Here is a 16,093-nt window from a genome sequence, read left to right on the forward strand (position 1 = left end):
ATCTAGTCTCTTCTATTCCTCGGTCCAAAGCTGTAACTAGCAATTTTGTCTCCTGGGGCATATACCATCATCTTTAACCTATTCCGCCCTGAGGCATGGGTGAAAACCCACCACCAGAAAAAGTGGAGGAGATTTAGTATCCATCTCCCAGGAAAGAGAAAATGCATGCTTGGGGGAAGGGGGGGACTGATTGTGAAGAATGCCAGGAGATACAGTGGTGCCTCGCACAGCGAGGTTAATCCATTCCGGATTAACCCTCGCTGTGTGAAAGCATCGCTGTACGTATCAAAAAAAGCCATTGGAATGCATTAAACAGCGTTTAATGCGTTCCAAATGGTCAAAAACTCACCGTTCAGTGATGCTTTTCCAGGTCCGGCAGCCATTTTCGCGCCCTCGGTAAGCGAGGGGAGGGCACAAAAACGCTGCGCGCGGCCATTTCAGCCGCAGCGAGACCGTGGATCAGCTGGTCGGCGGGTCCAAAATGGCCGCCGGAACAGCCAAAATGGCCGCGCACAGTGTTTTTGCGCCCTCCCCTCGTTTACCGAGGGCGCGAAAACGCTGTGCGCGGCCATTTCGGCTGTTCCAGCGGCCATTTTGGACTCGCCGACCAGCTGATCGTCAGGTCGCAAAGCGAAGGTCGGTAAGCGAACCGCTTACCGACCTTCGCTGTGCAATTTTCGCCCTATGCGGGCACTGTTTTGCGATCGCATTTGTGATCGCAAAACCGGCCTCGTAGAGCGGATTCATCGCTCTACGAGGCGCCCGTTGTGCGAGGCACCACTGTAATTGGTTTTTATTTATTTATTTATTTTCCCAACACCACCAGTAGATTCACCTCTAGATTTTGGTGCCCTTTAAATTTCAGTGCTCTGGGGCAAAGCCCTAGTTGTTTCATTTTAGTTGCTGTACTGCCTCCCTGGGACTCTGGGAGCAAATTCCAAACTTAGGAAGCCTCAATCAGGATGGGAGTAACATTTTTTTCTCCCACAGATTTTAATGGGAAGGCAATTAAACTGGATCTGCTAGGAGAAAAACCAGCAGAAAAAATTGTCCCTCCATCTCCTGTCCTTCGTGAGGGCCTGAGAGAAGGCCATCTCAGGGGCTGCTCCCAGGCCTTGGAACACACTGCCCTGAGAAGGCAGGTTGGCCCCCTTCCCTCTTGTTCTTCCGTTGCCTGGCACAGACGTTCCTCTTCAGGCGAGTCTTTAACCAGCAAGTTATCTCAAAAATGCTTATAGGCTATAAATATTTTAAAATTGTTTTTCACTTGATTGTTTTAATTGTAATGTATATTTAATTGTTTTTAAAATGTGGTATTTATATAGTGTTTTAAATTTTACCTGTTGTGAGCTGCCTTGGGTCCCCCCTCCCCAAGGAGAAAGGCAGCATATACTGTAAATAATTTATATAAATAAATAAATAATTTAATCAATTAAATAAGCAAGCAGTTTTCAGTGTGAAAGACTCAGGTCTAAGACCTTTTAATATACTTATGTATAATGTAGCCACAGGGGGGGAAATTCTTTGCACTGGGCTAGTCATTTAGCACTTTTGCAGAAGACATGAAACAGTGAGAAAGGACCAGAAAATTTAACCTACAAACTGCTACTTTGTATACATGAAGGCTTTCAAATAAACTGCTACTTTATTTTACCTGTGAACAACTCCTGCACGATGTAGATGTTCAACGGCGAGAATTAGCTGTCGAATATATTTGCGGGCTTCGTGCTCTTCAAGTCTCTTCTTCTCATAGATTTTGTGCATCAGGTTGCCTCCCGGGCACAGCTCCATGACAAGATAGTAACTGTTCTCAGTTTCCAAGATATCCAGCAGCTGAGCAATGTTGGGGTGGCGAATCATTTGCTGAATCTGGCCCTCTCGCCTTAGATTCTTGGTCACGTAAGTGTCCTTTTTAGCTCTCTTCTTGTCAATAACTTTCACTGCCACCTGGTAAGAAGGAAAGACGCTACTGTTATTACATTTTAACCTTTTTAGCTGGTGTAAGTGAATTTTTACCTCACAATAAATCGATACAGGGAAAAATGTACTGCTGACATCAGCCTGCCTATATGCAGAACATGGACTCTATTTATTTCTAATTCCTCTCCCACCACCAGCCATAAAATCATAAGAAAAAAAAAGGATAAAATCTTAATCCTCTATTGAAGCACAATTCTAGGCTTCTAGATATTGTAATTTTTATGGAAACGGAATGGTATCACTTCTTTGGTAAATTATTCCTCTGTGTGGTACATGGTTCCCTACATGGGAAAAAGGTTATAATTAATCCTAATGTAAGCAAGTTCTCCTTATTTTATTTATACACACAAAAACTATATATTGCTCTTTGGGTGGTTATGAACTATGCAGGGCAGTTTACAACTCCTGCTGTGTGCTAAATACAATAAACTGCCAAATAACACTGAAAATACAATGTAGTAAAAATAATATAATATAAATATAAATAAGCACTGGATTAACTTCCAGTGAGGAGACATGCATGCTCCTGGGGCAATTCCCCAGTTTTTGTGTGGCCTGTTCACCATGTGTAGGACATAGAGACAAGCTTCCACTGCAGATCTTAAGAAGAGATAGCCCTTAAAGTATCCAGGAGCTAAGCCATTTAAGGACTGTGAATTATCACAACTAAGTCTTCAGCTTTTAAACGGTGTAGGACACGTAGAATTAAGTGAATTCCTACCAACATTCTGAGCTAGCTGCCATTTCTGGAGATTCTTCCAAGCAGACCCAGGTAAAGCATGCTGTATGAATCCAGTTGAAATGTCATTAAGCCACATGTCACCATGACCGGATCAGACCTTTTCCCTCATGAAGATGCCCAATTAACACCACAGCCTAACTTAGGAAAAGGCTCTCCTGGCTATAGCCGCCACCTAAGCATCCAGAGGTACAGCATACTACAGATGCATCTCCATGTTGTGAATCTGATTCTTCAAGGAAAATGCTACTCCACCCAAAGCATGACAAATCACATTACAGAGATCATCTGTCGCCTAGTCAGGGACAAGGTTGTTTTTAAAAAATCAACTTTAAGGGGTAAAACAGAAAAAAGCTTTGAAACTTAATTCTTTTGTTGGTTCTTGAAAGAGAACCTCTTAAACATAACGAATTAGTTTAAACAAAAAAGGGAGAAATGGAAGCTTTGTGGGGGGGCTTGTGTTTCCTTTTTTTCTGAATTTTTTCTTTCACCCAAACTGTCTGGGAAATCTTCCTTAATGGCATTGGCATGCGCCTCCTTGCCATACCAATCCTTCTTTCCCCTTCCTCTTCTTGCTTTGCTTCTGCTCCTCTGCTCCTCACACTCTTCCCTCCCTCTCCTTACTTTGCAACTTTGGGGCTGTTTTGGACTAGCATCAGAAAAAAAACGAGTGAAGAAATAGCAAAATGAAATGACCCAAAAGAGGTGCCCCTCTTTCCTAGTAAACAAAATGAAAGAGAGATCTCCTTATCAAGAACAAAATGGAACAGTTTCCAACATGAACATCTCTAGTCACAAGTACCTCTATTCTGTCTGGATTTTGTTTGTTATCTCTCATCTAGTCATTAGTCTCCAAACAGCAATCCAGAATATCAACAGCTTTCACTCAGCTTCAAAGTGACTTTAAATCAACCAACCAATCAATCAATCAGACAACCAACCAATCAATCAATCAATGTATTTTCTCTTTCCTTTCAACTTTCTTCAGAGTTTTATGACAATGAGTTTAACTTGCAAATGAGATCTATTGGCCCAGTTGCTCATTACTGCACAGACAACTGTCTGCTCATTGCAATGACAAAAACAAAGGATAACTTTGTATTCTCTCACAGTACTGAGTTTTGCATTGAGGTAACCTCAAAGGCAACGCAGCAGGTTTCCAGGGCCCTACCTCCTTGTCTTAGTGGGCAGCCACCAAAGGAGGGGGAGAAGGGAAGTGGATGCTGCTATCAGTGAACAGGCGGCGGGGGAGGAAAGCATGGTTCAGTCGGGCAATGAGCAAGCACGCAGAGGAGACGGGAGAGGAGAATATGCGGAACACCTGTGCAGGCACCGGGCTGAACTTCCAAATTGGAGTTCATGCCCATCTCCAATTTCTACTACAGGAACTTTGTTTTCTGGCTATAGTAAGTGCTAAATCTTTTCTGACAATGTCAGAAAGAAATAGTCCAAGAATCAGTATGTGCTTTCTTGGAATAATACACATATTTTCCCAAATAAATTATGTTATGACCATGGTTTCTCATTGTTCTTTCTTAAACCACCTGGTGGTTCCAATCACCTCAAAATAATATTTCTTTAGATATATTTTTGACCAAACCTAATATTCTGAAGGAAAGTCTAAGCAATCTTAAATTTTAGTATATGGGCCAAAAAGAAGCCTTGTCATTGTATGAGGCCTCTTGAAAAGTATGGCAACCTCCATCCTGTGTACATTAAATTAAAAAGTTCTAATTACAACATGACCCCAATTTCAGTGTCCTTGTCCAGACAACTTGCTTAGCTGACAATGAACTTTAGTTCAAACCATGAAGACTCTCTTAGAATCAGCCTCAAGGATAACAGAGGCAGAGAAAAAAGTAGACGAGCTGGAGTTGCTGATGTGGAAGATTTCAATGGCAGGTCTGAATGCCTGGTGCTTCCAGTTCCCTGTGCTGATGAATGTGTGATTGACCTTCATGGACCAGGACTGAAACGTTGCCTGGGGAACTAAGGCACAGGGATGTGTTGGCTATCTGTCAAGGCCTGCAGAACCAAGCAATATAATTAGCTTCACTTGATAAGAAAGAGGTGAAGGAATGCTCTCAAGGCAGCAGGGTGAAATTGCACAGCTCCTAAGTGCATTAACACTCTCATAAATGCCTGGAAACTGCATACCTCTGTGCTGAAGTAAGATTTTTTGGTTGTAACTTTTAAAAAAGCAGCAGAGAAAATGAGCACCTATTTTATACACTTTAACCTGAACTGAGGGTAGATTAACTGTCTACTAAACTACATAGTGGTTACTTAAAAGCTTGATGCATGTGGCAGCTCTTAGCACATGGAGAAGATTTTAAGCAGCTCCCACATGGTTAACAACCATCCGAGTGCACCTTGTCTTAACCAACAAATTGGTCTCAGATGTACTTTCTCTTGATGAAGTTAGAACAATAACTCAGATGAGCATAATGCATTTAAACAAGCCATCCTCAAAGATTAGTTTGCTGAAGGAATATTTATTCATGCATGTTGAAATGCTGTTTCCTGTTGGCAGAACAGGAAATATCACTTGTAAGAGGAAACAGAAAGAGTACATTTGTGTTTTTCATGACTGAAAGATGCAGGAAGAAAGTACTGTATTGTTTCAAGTGTTTTATGAATCACATCCCCTGCATACCACATAAGTCATCCCCACTTCACTAAACAGAACTATGCAGGCTACAGTCCTATACACAGAACTCAATGGGCCTTACTTTTAAACAGATATGTCTAAATCTGTACTACTACTACTACTACTACTACTACTACTACTACTACTACTACTACTACTACTACTACTATTATTATTATATTTATTTAGTTATTTAGTTATTTATTTCATTTGTGCCGTGCCTATTTGGTCTTGCGACCACTCTAGGCGGCTTCCAATACAATATAAATCAGCAAATAAAAATATCACAAAAATTATTACAGAAATAAGTTCCATAACAATTTATAAAATGAGAAAAATAAGAAATGGAGAAAATAAAAAGATCAAGTATTGACTGGAGGGAAGGCCTGAATAAACATCCATGTTTTTAATTTATTTTTAAAGATACCCATTGTGGGGGTCGCGCAAATCTCTGGAGAGAGGTTGTTCCAAAGGCGAGGAGTTACCACCGAGAAGGCACGATTTCGTGTTTTTTTCTTACGGGCCTCCCTCGGCATCAAGCTCCTCAGCCTCACCGCCTGACTTGATCCGGGTAGACCTTGGTGGGAGTCGGCGTCCTATCAGTGCTGAATGTCACTGAGAGGCACATTACATGCTATGCCCACCAAACATCTCCACCTCCAATTAGGTTTTAGGTATTTTACCATCCTTACAAATACATATTTTAAATTCTATAGACTGGGGAAGTAGTAGGAGATCGTGAGCAGAAAAGGAACAGTGAGGAGAATCTTTAGCATGTACAATAGAAAAAGTTCAAATAGCAAATTTTGCTGCACGGAAAGGAAACAGTTTTGGCAGTGAATGGAAACTTAAGACAAGTCTTCCTGCATTAGAGTGATCTGACCATCCATTTGTGCCACAACCAACTTATTTCTAGTGCAGAACTGCTCATAATTAAACAAATAATTAACATGTAACTAATTGCATGCGTGAATACTGTATATGTGTCACAACTTACTGTCCAACCATACCTATGCATCAATGACAATGCACCTTTCCTTTGAAATATAGGATAGCATTTTTGTTAGTACAACATATGGTGTGCTAAAATATTGTAAATGCACAGAACTAATTATTTTGTTTTACTCTTCTTGGCAAGGTTCAAGTTGGTAAGGAAAAGACAATCTAGTTCTTTGTAAATACCCCATGGTGCCGGAACCCACTTCTCCTTGGGTCCTTTATGCCTAACTTTGCTTTTACTTCCAATAAATAATTCAAGTCATGGCATTTGTAAAACGGCCTGCTGGTGGGAAACAAAACCCTGGTTCCCACAATTAAGTTTAGAAAGGGCTTTAAAAAGAAAAACTTCACTGTAAAGCTGAATTTCAAAGGTGTAAAACATTACTGAAAGCAGAACAGTTTCAAAAGGGCCACAAGCTTTATGTATATACTGGGGCTTTTAAATTTTATTTTTAACAATATGGATGAGAATACGTTCTTCCAACTTTGCATGAAAAGTCTGAATTTTCTTGTTCAAATACGTTACAATTTGAATGACTAAAAATGTAACTGGCTTTTTCCCCCACAAATGCCCCAATAATATTTCCCAGTAACATGTGAGAAATCCAAAGATGAATGCCCACAGAATGTCATTTTACTACTGCCAATGGCCCACATGGGGCAAGAGGAACTCTGTCCTGCAGAGTACTCCAGTATATTGTGGGAAGGGGAAACACTTTGATATAGCTCTAACACTGGAACATTCTGATGTGCCAATATGTGCTCCCTGGCTTTGAGGAGAAAGATGGGTTTCTCCAGGAGCTAAGATGAGCAGTGCCAAAGATTTTCCAATCTGTGTCTGACTCATTTCCCAGCAGACCTTAAATTCTTCATTTATGATGGGCATGGGAATAATGCAGCCTGCAGGGCCCCCCCTCTGAATCCTTCCTGATGGAAGAAAAATCATGTAAATGTACAAGTACCAGGTAAGTAAACATAGAGGCATATACAGTGGTGCCTCACTTAACGTGCGCTCCGTTTAGTGACAAAATTGCTTAGCGACAACTTTTTCGGACCGTTTTTGCGCTTCGTTTAGCGATGGTCCCTATGGGCGATTTTCGCTTAGCGATGGTTGGGACCATGCTTCGCATAGCGATTACATTTTGGATCCCCTGTTTCACTTGATGATGATTTAAACAGCCTCATGTTTGCTGTTTTTAAAATGTTTTTGTTATTTATAAAGTTAAAGTTTACTGTTTAAAATGTTTGAAATCATAAAGTGCACTTAATAAACCCTTTGTTAACCAAATTTGACTTTGTTCTGACTCTTTTTTAATTCGTTGTTGTATTTTTCCCCCATTGAGATGCATTGAATAGGTTTCAATGCATTTCAATTGGGGAACCGCATTTCGCTTAGCGATATTTCCTATGGCGATTTTCGCTTAAGGACGGCAATTCATTCCTATTGGAACGGATTATCCGGTTTTCAGTGCATTTCAATGGGGAACCGTGTTTCACTTAGTGATGAAATCGCTTAGCAGTGATTTTTTTGGAACGAATTAACATCGCTAAGCGAGGCACCACTGTATCCTACAAAAGTACAAAAGGGGAAAAATCCAAAAGAACCAGAAGACACAGCTTTCAAATGCAATCATTAATCAATAACACATGCCTTTGAGAATATAGAAGTCATTTTTGGAGCTCTAAGAAACACACCTTGCAGCAGAGAATGAATAAGTGTTTCGGACAGCTCGAGTAAATGCAAAAAAGATAAACCCAAAGCTTTTTGTAAACAAATAAATTCTTTGTACCTTACATTTATTTTTCAGTAAATCAACAGAAGTGAAGGAATTCACTTGACTTCATAAATAATCTAACAATGTTCCTACCCTCCTTTCAGGGGATGCCCTATGTTGATGCCCTATCACATGCATACCTCTGTGGTTCGATTCAATCTCCTCTTTCTTTTCAGAAATGCCTCTGATCATCATGATCATGTGTTGTCAATTTTGACTTACGGCAACCCTTTTCAGGGGCTGGCTCTTCTCCCTGGAGGCATGGTGGGGAATTGAACTCCCAGCCCCTAACAAAACTCTCCTCTTTACTATCTATGAAAGCATTTGGGGACTGATGGGTGCTGTTGTTTAGTGGTGTCCGACTCTTCATGACCCCATGGACCAGAGCACAGCAGGCTCTCCTCTCTTCCACTGCCTCCCAGTTTTTGGTCAGATTCATGTTGGTAGCTTCGATGACACTGTCCAGCCATCTCATCCTCTGTCGTCCCCTTCTCCTCTGGCCTTCACTCTTTCCCAACATCAGGGTCTTTTCCAGGGAGTCTTCTGTTCTCATGAGATGGCCAAAGTATTGGAGCCTCAGCTTCAGGATCTGTCCTTCCAGTGAGCACTCAGGGTTGATTTCCTTCAGAATGGATAGGTTTGTTCTCCTTACAGTCCAGGGGATTCTCAAGAGTCTCCTCCAGAACCACAATTCAAAAGCATCAATTCTTCGGCAGTCAGCCTTCTTTATGGTCCAGCTCTCACTTCCATACATCACTACTGGACTGATGGGTAAGTCCTCTGAATCTATTGACTGCCCACTTTGAATGTTCTTTCTTCGGAGCTTCATAGCCCCAAGGGATTGCCTATAGCTACCAAAAAAGACTTGCCACATCTTCATGCAAAAAGACTGATCAAAGCCCTATTCATGTAACTATCATGGCATCTGGGCTTGTAGAGAGCTCAAAGGAAACAAGGTCATGCATATAAACCAAGTCCTCTGGCACCTGGAAGTAACTTTAGACGTTTGTGCATTTACCTTGATTGGAAACACCTGGAAAGGAACAGTTCCAATATTTAAGTGCATTTAACTGAGCGCCTGTACAAGCCCTCTGCAAACCTTCACACTTAGAATGCAATGATATGTTATTTTGGGGTGCGAAGGAACACTGAGGTCATGGTTCATGCTCTTGCCTATGACTCTGCCAAAACAGAGCTTGGATAATACCAGCCTCTGGTTATACTAGCAAGACTCTCCTTCCCTTGAAAGATCTTGGGTATGTTGTTCCTTGGATCCTGAGAAGTTCAGACAGCTAAAAGGAACAGGCTATTTCTAAACTTCTCTGTTAGATTCAAAGCAAGAATTGAACTGACTCTTGCTTAGTCTAAGAGTTGGCTTTACTCATGTAACTTAATTATCAAAAGTGAAAGGGGGGAGGTTTAGACAAAGAGTGTTTTCCAGTTGTCCTTCCTCACAAGACTGGAAATGCAAACTTATTTGCTTAATCACATAATTATTCCGTGGAAGGATCATGTGCTCCAGTGATTTTCAATAAGGAGGTATTTTGCATTAAGAATTTCCCCTCTGATTAATACATGAATGTTGTACTTTTGAAAAAAAATGGTTTTCCCCTAGCATTTAGAAGTTTTTCTTCTAGCTGAAATGTTTACCTCTTTCACTTTCTCATCTCCTATCTCTGTCTCCTGAGTTTCATGTCCAATAAAAGCAAAGTACCCAGGCCTACAGAACAGCTGAATGCCGAAGACTAGGGTCAGAGGCCAAGGGGTTGCTTGTAAGGTCAGATTCCTCAAATGCTCTCCTAAGCCTGTATCAGGTTTTGATCTTGTAAAAAAGTATGTCTGCACACATGACTTACCAAAGCATTTTAAGTTAAGATTCTAACACTTTTGATAACTGAAGATTTTCCCCTAACGTTATCTGGCTCTATTCCACAAATTCTTTTCAAAAAGCCCCAGTCTTCCCTGAATCAAAATACCTACAGGGAACTCTCTTGAGCAAGAGCTGGATCAGCACTGCTCAATCAACTTCATTGTAAAGCTAAGAGAACCCACACAGGCATGAACTACTCTGTATTCATGTACAGTGGTGCTTCACTTAACGATGTTAATTGGTTCCAAAATAAACATCGCTATGGGAAAACATCGCTAAGCGAAACACTTTTTCCCATAGAGATGCATTGAAAACCGGTTAATCCGTTCCAATGGGAACGGATTGCCATCCTTAAGCGAAAATCCCCATAGGAAACATCGCTAAGCGAAACAATGTATCCCCCATTGGAATGCATTGAAGCCTATTCAATGCATTTCAATGGTTTTGTGATGTCCGTTTTTGCAATTTTAAGTGTGTCTTAAAAGGTTCAAAAACGGTTTTAAATGCTTGGAATCGTTAGTGTACCTTCTAAAACATGTACAAACTTAATTTGGCTTTGTTCTGATTTTTCGTTAAATTTTGGTGAATTTTTTTCTCCCCCCACTGGAATGCATTGAACCCGATTTTGACAGCTGTCAAACGTGCAGTTCAATGCCTTCCAATGGGGGGGGGAATTCGCCAACAATTAACGAAGAATCAGAACAAAGCCAAATTAAGTTTCCACACGTTTTAGAAGGTGCTCTAACGCGGTGGTTCTTAACGTGGGCGATAATGCCCCCCAGGGGGCGATTTCATTTTTCAGGGGGGCGGTAGAACGAAAAGGGGCGGCGTGGGGGCGCTGGAGCAGAAGGGGGCGGTAGGGGGGCACTGGAGCAAGCCAAACCTGTGAAGATGGCTGCAGCCTTTTTACAGTGTGCATGAATATATATTTTCCTCCAATTTTAATTTAGTTTCAGACTTTTTGTCTTGAAATTTTTAGTTCCTGCATTTGTTTTTATGCCCTTTTTATATTTCTTTTTGCGTCTTAAAATTCACTTGCAACTAAATCATTAAATGTTACTTTTTGGGGGGCATTTCATTTTCTTGGAATTTAATTTTGTTTTCAGTGGTCATTGGATTTAAGTGTCTTAAACAAACAAACAAACAAACAAATAAGATATATCACCGCAGGGAGGGGGGCGATGATAACTTCCTCAATGGCTCAAGGGGGCGTTTCTTTCAAAAAGGTTAAGAACCACTGCTCTAACGAATCCAAGCATTTAAAACAGTTCCTGAGTCTTCGTTAATTTTTGGTGAATTTCCCCCCCATTGGAAAGCATTGAACCCGATTTTGACAGCTGTCAAAATCGGGTTCAATGCATTTCAATGGGGGGGGAAATTCACCAAAAATTAACGAAGAGTCAGAACAAAGCCAAATTAAGTTTGCACACATTTAACAAAGTGCACTAACGATTCCAAGCATTTAAAACCATTTTTGAACCTTTTAAGACACTTTAAAAATAGCGAAAACTGAACATCACTAAGCGAAACAGGGGACCTAAAACTGTCAGTGCTAAGCGAGGCAAGGTCCCGAACATCGCTATGCGAATTTCCCCCATAGGGAACATTGTTAAACGGAGTGCAAAATCGCTCCAGAAACCTCATCACTAAGCGAATACATCGTTAAACAAGGCAATCGCTAAGCGAGGCACCACTGTTAGTGTATTTTGATGTACATTATTGAAAAATCTATCAATGAAGTGATGTGCAGATAACTAGGAATTTGCAATAGAGTACAATGGTTGCTGTACCTATGGCATTATCTTTTTGCTATATTGTGCAACTAGGTAAATATTTAATTGCACATACATGTTTCTACAGCTTTTGGGAACTAAACTCTTTTTTTTGGAACAAGTGGACATACATGCTACTCTTATCATAAAATGCAAGGCTATTAACAAGAGACTTTTAGGATATTTACAGAGAACCAATTTTTATTTGGTTAAAAGCATGCATTTACTTCCTGCAGCCCAAATATTTTCCTTAATGATTACGCTTCTCTTGCTAGACACACTACCTTTTCCATGCACTGGACTTACTTGAAAATTTGAATCCTTCTTCCAGGCAGCATGTCAATTATTTTTGAGTGCTATGGTGCAAGCAGTTGTGTATGTGGCCTCAGGCATCTATCTCACATCCTACTGCAATTATGTTAATGGAGTAATGTTTCACAGTTTCTCACATCCATTTTTACATGCTATTGTGACAATTTGTATGCTTTAAAGAAATAGATATTAATATTGGGCAAGACAAGGGTGATGTTATCTCTAAGAAATAGTTGGAATGTTTCTGCATTTGTCCAGCCTCTCAGGACTGCAACTGAAGACACTTTGGTTTGTCACCATATTATTCTGTGGAAGGATCATGGTTTTTTTTTTTAATGAAGTACAGTATTTGTGGCACAAAATCATGGATTTTAACACAGGTGAAAGGAAGGAAGGAAGGAAGGAAGGAAGGAAGGAAGGAAGGAAGGAAGGAAGGAAGGAAGGAAGGAAGGAAGGAAGGAAGGAGGGAAGGAAGGAAGGAAGGAAGGAAGGAGGGAGGGAGGGAGGGAAGGAGGAAGGAAGGAAGGAAGGAAGGAAGGAAGGAAGGAAGGAAGGAAGGAAGGAAGGAAGGAAGGAAAGCATTTCAAGTATAGACACATCATAGGATGCTTAGATTTTTTTTTAATTGGGATGGTGTCCAACAAAGAAATGTTTGCATGAATATTTGCATGAATACTGGACAAAGGCCAAGAAATTATAAAGTGCATAAAATGCAGAAAGCTCAAAACATTTAAGTCACATAATAAGAAATGAAAGCGTATTACATCTGGTTGTTCAAACTAAAAGAAATAGGAAAAGAAATTCAGGAAGTAGGGCTTATTTTCAGCTCAAAAACTTTATAAAGATTTCTTCAGATATACCAGCACATCATTCTTTAAAGATGCTACATCCAAAGTCAGAATGCCCTTGATACTGTTCGAACTCTGAAAGGAAACAATGAGAAGAGTAGTCACCCCCAAATGTTGAAATGTTGATGGACTTCAGTTCCTGAGGCTCCAGTCAGAGATTCTGGAAATTGAAGTACAACAACATCTGGTGACCCAATGCTGATAATAAGTGCTTTAGACAGTGAACACTCCTCTGCCCTTCCATTCAAGCCATGGAATTTCTTTGAAGGCTGTGCTTTTCCCTTCTCCAGCTCCACTTTTGTTTTCATTTTTTCCCACTTTAAACTGGGGCAACTATAAAGAATTCTAATCTGGTCCCTGAAGTGCTAAAATTCAGTTTGGGCGCATGTTCACTAATTGCTCCAATACCCTAAGTCAGGAGTCCTCTGCCCATCTGTTTTCTTGCAATCACTGGTAATTGAGTGAGTGGAGGTTTATAATTAAAAGCAGCAAGCTTGAGATTTAATCACTGAAAGATAGAATTTAAGGATCAGATGGTGTCACATTCAGCTCGTATTCGTTCTTTACTGCTTGTTCTTGCAATTAAAAATACTGAACACAGAAAAAAAAACAGATCATTTCACGTCAGCTTCAAAAAGCTTGGGAATAAATAACTATAGATTTCCAAATTTGAGAAAAGGGTTTTCCAGACAAAATCCATGACTTGAAATCAATGAACACTTTCCCTGCTTAATTTTTCTAAAAAGGAAAATCTTTTAGTTTAAGTTGCCAGGCTGTGAACTATGTACACACAGCTGCAATGACTCTGTTCCCAAGAGGAGGATTCAAAGAATCTTTTTTTTAACTACATCAAGATAACATGTCTTGCATTACAAGCCAAATTTAAACAAGAGCCTTACTTTAATTTCAGGGGTATTTTCACTGAAATGGAAGCAATTTTGGGGATTCCCACAATCTAAGAAAGGTCTTGTTCCCATGACCAAATGGGTGAGTTGTGAATGTAAGGAAGAAAAACATTTTAGATCAGGACACGATAGTGCCATACTTTGCCTCCAAGTAACCAACCAGATGCCCCTGGAAAATTCACAAACAAAACAGAGAAGACATTCCCTCCTGTTTGCCTTTTGCATTTAGTGACCTTTACAAATGGCTTTTCTTGTGTGCACTGCTTATATATCTGTCCTCAAGGCACTACATTTCCCAAGTACTCAAGTCACACTATATTGTCGCTAGGAAAATTCCATTCCCTCACCCCCTAGTCTCTCCGCATTAAGGATTATCTACTACATCTGTCATTACTGTGCCGGGGGGGGGAAAAAAGGATGTGTGGGTGTTAGGCATATTTAATGAACAGTACCTGTGACATTATTTCTAGTTAATGACCATTTGCACAACCGTGTTCATGAGACTTGCTGCACCTTTTAAAATGTATTTCTTTTTTTACCTCTTTAAACAGTACAGCGGTAATCCATTGCCATTCACCTCTAAGGTGAGTTGAATATGTATAGGTTTGAGCTATAGGCAGTCTCTGCTGGAGCACAGAAGGGCAGGATCACTTAGGTAACCATTAGAGAGTCAAACAGAGAGAGAGAGAGACAAAATTCTGCACTTTGGGAGGCTTTTGCATTGAAAAGAAAAGTGCTTTGGAGGCTGCCTGCTTGTCATACCAACATTGTATCCCTTCAATGATTTTTTAAAACGTAGCAGAGAGGTGTATAACAACTTCTTCCCACTCAACAGGAAGCTTATCTCCCATGATCATTTCATTCAATTACAAGCCATGAGAAGTTTGCAGATTTGTATACAATATAAAATTTTGGATAAATGAAAACAATTATATATTATTAAATATTATTTATAAAATTAATGAATATTCATTAAGTAGCAATTTCATTCTACATTCTCAAATGAATTTCCAAGTTCTTAAATTCAAAATTCAAACTACTAGTTGCCAGAAATTGCAGCACAGGAAAGACATTTCATGTTGCAGTTTTGAATTTTTGGTTAAATTCCTCTACCTGCACAGCAGAAGTTCAGGGATTCACAGAAAAGAATAGCTTCAATTTTTCCAAAACAGCCCACCCCTTGTTAACTGCCACTTACAGTCTCAATAACTCACTCTGAGACAGTGGTAGTAGAAAGACTGAAAGTCACTCTAAGTGGTAGTGGAAAGACTAAAAGTATTTCATTACTTACAGTTGTGAACATATAAATACCGTGTTTCCCCAAAAATAAGGCAAGGTCTTACATTAATTTTTGCTCCAAAAACACATTAGGGCTTATTTTCAGGGGATGTTTTATTTTTTTCCTGTACAATAGTCTACATTTATTCAAATACAGTCATGTCATCTTCTTCTGGTTGCTGCACAATGGTGGAGGGTGGGGTTTCACTTAACTAGGGCTTATTTTGGGGGTAGGGCTTATATTATGAGCATCCTGAAAAATCATACTAGGACTTATTTTCAGGTTAGGTCTTATTTTCAGGGAAAACAGGGTAGCAAATTAACATGACAGCTTTCAGCAACAAACCTCAACAGACTCTAGAGCAGGCTTGTCCAACCTGCGGCCCGTGGGCCGCATGCGGCCCAGGTCGGCTCGTAATGCGGCCCAGTGCAATTTTTTATTTTTAAAGAAATTCCAAAGTTTCAAGTTACACTGCCGGCGCTTGCGGACGGAATGTGGCTGGGGCACGTCACAACGGTAGGAAGGGAGAGAGGGAAGGAAGGAGCGGGAGGGGAGGGGAGCTGCGTGACTGCATTGTGCCGTCCCCGTCAATAGGTGGACCCCCTCCCAGCCCCATAAAGCCAGCGGAGTCGAAGCTGGCAACCCCTGCTGCCTGAGATCGCAGCTGCCAGTAAGCGCGCTTGGAGCGGGGCTGCAGAGGATGGCTAGGGCTGCCCCCCCATGCTGCCCAAACCAAATTTATGTGCGGCCCAAACTAAATTTTCATCTTCTAATGTGGCCCAGGGAAGGCGAAAGGTTATACACCCCTGCTCTAGAGAAACAGCTCTTAGCAGAGAGACAGGACTCTCTTTTGAATTTAGATGCAGGAGGGGATGATTGGCTATTGCCAGACAGATTGACAGTCACCTCAGTTCAGAAAGGACCATCCCAGCCACACCTCCCCCAGGCAGCATGTGAGATTATA

General features: G+C 40.7%; 1 protein-coding gene across 1 annotated transcript in view; it reads right to left on the bottom strand.

Annotated features, from left to right (window-relative positions):
• HUNK (hormonally up-regulated Neu-associated kinase) overlaps window positions 1-16,093 on the bottom strand; it is a 70,363-nt gene that overhangs the window by 38,207 nt on the left and 16,063 nt on the right. Inside the window, exon 2 of the mRNA XM_020796282.3 lies at window positions 1,655-1,947. Coding sequence (XP_020651941.1) covers window positions 1,655-1,947 — 293 coding nt within the window. The remainder of the gene's footprint in view (window positions 1-1,654; window positions 1,948-16,093) is intronic.

Source organism: Pogona vitticeps, chromosome 3, assembly GCF_051106095.1.
Source record: "Pogona vitticeps strain Pit_001003342236 chromosome 3, PviZW2.1, whole genome shotgun sequence".
NCBI lineage: Eukaryota > Metazoa > Chordata > Lepidosauria > Squamata > Agamidae > Pogona > Pogona vitticeps.